The sequence below is a fragment of the Natrix helvetica genome (genome assembly GCF_964273705.1).
Source record: "Natrix helvetica genome assembly, chromosome: 1".
In the NCBI taxonomy this organism is placed as follows: Eukaryota; Metazoa; Chordata; class Lepidosauria; order Squamata; family Natricidae; genus Natrix; species Natrix helvetica.
Window position 1 is genome coordinate 37,963,100 of NC_138548.1, and position 6,034 is coordinate 37,969,133.

The following is a 6,034-nucleotide window of genomic DNA, read 5'->3' on the forward strand; positions in this document are numbered from 1 at the left end:
GTCACAGTAAAGTAGTTTAAATGTAACTGTCATATTGTTGTTCAGACAAAAAGGACCAACCTGAAGAAACCAGACTCAGAGAGAACTGGTCATACCTTGCGGGTAAAATTCAATCCTTTGGCCCTGCTGTTGGATGCTTCACTAGAGGGAGAATTTGATCTAGTGCAAAGGATCATATATGAGGTAAGCTTGGAAATAGGATCAAATTCATCAGTACAGTTTAATAAATAAAAATATTTTCATGTAGTCATACTTGTTTTTCCCCTAGGTGGATGATCCCAGCAAACCTAATGATGAAGGAATTACCCCTTTGCACAATGCAGTTTGTGCTGGGCATCACCACATAGTTAAATTTTTGTTGGATTTTGGAGTCAACGTTAATGCAGCAGACAGTGATGGATGGTAAGGTATTAATGTGGTATACTAATAACCCTTCTAACAATTGGAGAAGAAAAACTAGTAGCCAGATGCTAGTTGGGTTTCCTCTTGGCATATCTATTCATATCCTTTGTCTTACATTGATTTTTCAATATCTACTTTATTTTCAGGACTCCTTTGCATTGTGCTGCCAGTTGCAACAGTGTTCACCTCTGTAAGTTACTTGTTGAATCTGGAGCAGCAATTTTTGCTTCAACTATAAGTGATATAGAAACTGCAGCAGATAAATGTGAGGAGATGGAAGAAGGATATATTCAGTGTTCCCAGTTCCTATATGGTAGGTTTCATGTTTCCGTGTAGAATTTGAAGATTCGTAACTTAAATAATGTCTCTTCTCAACTAATTTCAAAATCTGTAGTATTAATATTTACATTATTACAAAAATATTTATTTTGAATATTTGCACATAGACATAATTTTTTATGTACAGTACTTTTTCTTATCTGAATTTGATTGTGTAAATGGAGAGATGGAAAACCTAAGTTTGCTTGCCATGTGTCCCAATCTGGTGCCCTTCAGATGTTAAGATTGCAATACAACCTTCATAATATTTGTCAAATGAAGAAAGCTTTTGTTTAGATTGGCCGCTGTAACAGTTGATAGAAATAATAGTTCCTCCTTTGCTCAGTACTTCCACTGCTTTTAAAGATTCCAGGTACCTGCCACTTTAAAATATCACCTTTACATATGACCAGTGGATAGACAGGACTCAATTTTCTCAAAAGAAAATGTGTGTATGCAAGTATTATGTCAGTATGGGAGAGGGTTTAAATGAGAATGGAGAGATTATAAAGCAGATTGATATATTATTTTCCAATATTCATTTCTATTTTTGAGGGAGTTCAGCAGTTAAGAAATAGGAAATATAAATAAATAAACACAATCTTTTTACTGAAAATGTGATCTGATGAGATCAAACTTTAGCAGACATTTACTTTTTTGCTGTCCTTATTGGGCTCTATTTTGAAGACTTCCCAATCAGAAACAGCTGTATCACAATATCATTGGGATTCACTTCTTCAATCAATAGAAATTTCTTCTCTGGGCACCAAATTATTTGCACCATATAATGCAAATATGCACTAATCATGGCCAAGTAGAGTAAGTTGGGTTCTTTAGACCATCGGTCCCCAACTTTGCCAGCTTTGTGGACTGGCGGGGGGGCGGGTAGATGAGACAGTTCTGCGCAAATAGAGCTTTAAACATGAGTGTGTGCACCTGCTACTTGCACAAATGGAGTTTCACACGCTCACCCACATTTTTTTTCTTTTTTTGCCTGTTAATCATGTCCAAAGTCCACCCAGAGTCTATTGAAGTTGAGAGTTTAGTAAAGTCAAATAAATGAATAAATAAATATTTTTACTGATGAAGCAATGAAGTAGGGATTAGTAATAAACCTTACATTTTTATTCATACTGGTCAGAAGCAAAGGATTTTGATATTTTATAATTTTATAAATTATGATTAAAATTTAATTTTATCATTGAAATTATAGTTTCCAATTTTAAAATTGTTCATTTTTAAAAACATTTGTTAACAGGTGTACAGGAAAAGTTAGGAGTAATGAACAAATGCATAGTTTATGCATTGTGGGATTATGAAGCTCAGAACAATGATGAGTTGTCATTTCATGAAGGAGATGCACTTACAATTTTGCGGCGCAAAGATGACAATGAGACAGACTGGTGGTGGGCTCGGCTCAATGACAAAGAAGGCTATGTGCCTAAAAATCTCTTGGGGGTAAGTATGATGCATATTTTATCCTAAGTTGTGATACAGCGCCTAGGCTGAATATCTGATTGTTCATACCAAAGCCATTACAAATTGTGGTATTTATTTTGAAACAAGGAATAGCCACATTAGAAATCATTAAAATGATTAATCTGCAGCTTTATAATGTATTTTGATTTACCTTCTAATAGCTTGAAGTAGTTGTCATAAAGTCTACTATTAGAAAATAATTACATGTGCAAATTACCATAGTGTAATAATAATCCATATGAAGGGCTAGAGCAGTGATGGCGAACCTATGACACATGTGCCAAAGGTGACACGCGGAGCCATTTGTCAGGGCACGCGAAGCGCTGCCTTGTCAGCTGGCCAGCGAGCATGCACGCACTGGCCAGCTGAGTTCACCCCTTTTTAAAGCCATTTTTCGCCCTCCCCAGGCTCCAGATGCTTTAGAGGAGCCTGGGGAGGGCGAAAAGAGCTTTCCCGCCCTGCCGGAGGCCTTCCGGAAGCTTCGTGAGCTTCCCTAAAGCCTCTGGAGCGCAAAAAACCAGCCCTATGGGCAAACCGGAAATCCGGGAACTGACTTCCGGTTTGCTCGGAGGGTCGTTTTGACTGCTCCGGAGGCTTCAGGGAAGCCTCCTGAAGGTCCGTGAAGCCTCCGGAGGGCTTCCGGGGGCGCGGGAGAGGCTGTTTTCGCTCTCCCCAGGCTCCTATAAAGCCTCTGGAGCCTGGCGAGGGCGAAAAAAGCATGCAAAAAATGAGGGGGTCGCGCCTGTAATGCGTGCATGCGCACTGGGGGGTCACGCGTTGCTTTATGGGTGCGGCGCGCCCACACACGACCCCCCTGCGCTCCTCCCACTTATGGCATGCGAGCCAAAAAAGATTCGCCATCGCTGAGCTAGAGAATCCTGGTCAATAGAAGGAAACTTTTGATAAGTGCCCTGTCCCTAGAAACCATATCTCTGTTTATAGTTCTCCCCATCTCAGGAGTCTTTTTCTTTTAAATAATCAGAATTGTAACATTTCTACAAATTTTGAAGCATTGTAAAAAAAATGAGTCAGGAGATGAAAAATATTTCTGAGCTTTTTTACAGAAATAAAATAACGTTACTATATAAAGTATTATATACTGTATATCTTAGTTTGCTTAAGGTAATGCAAAGAGGTACAGCCATCACAGGACAATCCTAAATTTATCCATTGAATTTTTTACTTTAGAACACCCATTTTCCCATGTTGAAAACTTCTATTCATAGATATTTTCTGAATTTAAAGTTCAATCAATATTAGCAGTTTTTACTTTATAATCATTTCCTCAAACCCCTGAAAATAATCAGTAATCTACTTGCAACTTAGATATTCAAGTGATCATCAGTGAATTCACAGACTCTGTACCTGTGCAGAGCTCTGATCTTCAAGAACTTTAATGAATTTTGGCATGAATCTTGCTCCCACACACACCTGCATAATTCTTGCTAAATGCTTTTCCTAGGATCACCACAGAAATTTCTGGAGCAAATCATGGGCCTTATTTTTCTCCTTTTTGTCCTGCCAGCTGACCTCTTTTTCAAAGCTCTTTGTCAGGGACAAAAAAATCCCTGCCTTTTGAGTGGCCAAACAGCTTATAAACAAAAAAGCCCTCTGTAGCTAAACCTGCAAAGCAGCCTAGGAACCATCAATCACCGATTTTGACACGGTTGTATCTAGAACTAACAGAAATAATGAGTTTTGAGAGAAATGGTTTTGTAGACTTAGAATCTATGATCTTCAACACATACTACCGAAGTGTTATTCTTGGATGAGAGGACCTGTTGTATCAAATGTGATCAAAAAAGACTGTCAGTGTTTACTACAGGCAGTTCTTCATTTGAAACATGTTTCATAATGACCTCTCCAGGATACTTATAATTTGAATCTGATGCCAGGGTGGGGTGGGAGTGTCACATGGCTGCATTTTGGACACTAGGCAAGTGGACACTGTTCATGTGACTGCAATTTATATTTCTGGGTTTTGGTAAAACCCATAATAAAATGCAGTCACATGACCGTGATGTGCTGCAAATGCCCATAAATGGGGACACTTGTCTAGTGCACAAAATACAGCCATGTAATCACCGTCAACTGGGAATCAGGGTGACATTCGTAATCTTGGGACAGTGTCGTAAGTACAGGGGAGGAGGGGCTATGTTGCAACTTCAGCCACTAAGTAAACATCATAACTCAAGGATTACCCGTACTTTGTCCTTACATGTCCATCATTCTTTTGCACTTTAAAGTTTACTTCCAATTTCATGTTATTGCAGTTATACCCAAGGATAAAACCAAGACAGCGAACACTTGCCTGAATCACTTGATTTGTCAATATTTTTTTCTGGGAACTGGAAGATGGAAAGTATACACTGGAGACATTTGCAATTACATTTCACCACAAATTAAAGCTATTCTTGTTTTAAATGGTGCTCTTGTTTAATATGATAGACAGCATTTGAGATTTTCGATCTGCAATTTGTGAGGTCTGCTCCATATTAATCTGCCAATCATTGAGAGGTACTCAAACAGTCTACAGTATTTTTTGCCAATTGAATTAAAAGTGCTAGATGTTAAATTGTAAAATGCAGATACGGTGTCTACTCTGTCATAATTCACTGTAGCTGCCCTGTTTTGTCAAGAACTTTGCAATTAAAATATTCAATTAATGTTAAGTTTAATGTGTAAATCCTTAAAGATTTTGTAAGAGTTGACAACTGGGAGTAATGAACAATCTTCTGATATAAAAGGTATTTCTGACAGGACGGAGAAGCATTTATGCTGAATGGATTTTGCACACTTCTAAAAACTGCACTTGTTCCTTCACTTGATGTTTCTTCTTGATATTCTGCTTACAGTACAAATTGATCTTCCCAATATTCTATTACCATTCCTCAAACACATCCTGATTTCTGTTTCCTAGACAATCCTGGCTTAAGGAACTTGTATGTCTTATGAAAGAAAAGTGCAATAGTTGGAAATGGTAAGAGGTAGGTTATAAAAGCTAGAAGATTCAGTTTAAGGACTTTTAAATTTTATTTGTGAAAGTAGGAAGGTGATTAAAAGGTTGAATAAAAAGACAAGTTGGTTCAATAGACTGAGGCTGAGAAAGGAGAGAGTTTGCTTTTTGGACTGAAATAGTATCTGTGATTCTAGTGACCCTGCTTGCCAGGGTGAGATATGCAATAAACCCAGTATCTACTTTCAAGCAAAAAAGCACTTCACTGGAATACTAATTGTACATGGTTTTATATACAGACGTCTATTTTGAACTTCCCATTATGTTGTAACCATGCTTGTTTTTTTGCCAGTAAACTCTAGACCAATTGGCTTTATTCATTACACATTGTGCATAATTTATAACTATTCATGCAGTGCTGTGACTTGCTTTTATTATTGTTTAGCATCAATTGTATATATTGTGTGATGAGAAGTGAAAGGGTATTGTAAAAGAATATTTGCTAAATGAAATTAAAAGTTAAAAAGCCTGCAAATACACTGCTAATCCAGTGTGCACAATAAACTACTACTAAAGATATTGTTGATGTTTCGGGTGTTTGTTTTAACATGTACGTTTTTTCTGAAAGTCATTTATGAAGTTTTCATAGACACAACACATCTTACATGTGTTATATATTCTCTGCACGCCCTTAAGAATGATGTGCTTTAAATCAAGTCTTCAAACAGAATTCTTTAGAAACTTTCTGTATTTGTATTTATTTTTTACTTTTTTTCCTGCTTAATTTGTACTTGATTTCATACCAAGTTCAAATTGACAACACCAATCTACATATTAGTTAAATGAATTCTGAATAGTGCTACATCAAATAAATTTACA

At 37.1% G+C, this 6,034-nt stretch overlaps 1 protein-coding gene across 4 annotated transcripts in view; it reads left to right on the forward strand.

The window, feature by feature from the left end:
* The window catches only part of PPP1R13B (protein phosphatase 1 regulatory subunit 13B), a 55,334-nt gene extending 49,600 nt beyond the window's left edge, over positions 1–5,734 (forward strand). For all 4 annotated transcript variants that reach the window (XM_081933921.1, XM_081933922.1, XM_081933919.1 and 1 more), the window contains exons 13-17: positions 46–183; positions 269–402; positions 549–715; positions 1,979–2,178; positions 4,473–5,734. In XM_081933921.1, coding sequence (XP_081790047.1) covers positions 46–183; positions 269–402; positions 549–715; positions 1,979–2,178; positions 4,473–4,514 — 681 coding nt within the window. In that variant the 3' untranslated portion in view covers positions 4,515–5,734. The remainder of the gene's footprint in view (positions 1–45; positions 184–268; positions 403–548; positions 716–1,978; positions 2,179–4,472) is intronic.
* Positions 5,735–6,034: the final 300 nt, after the last annotated feature.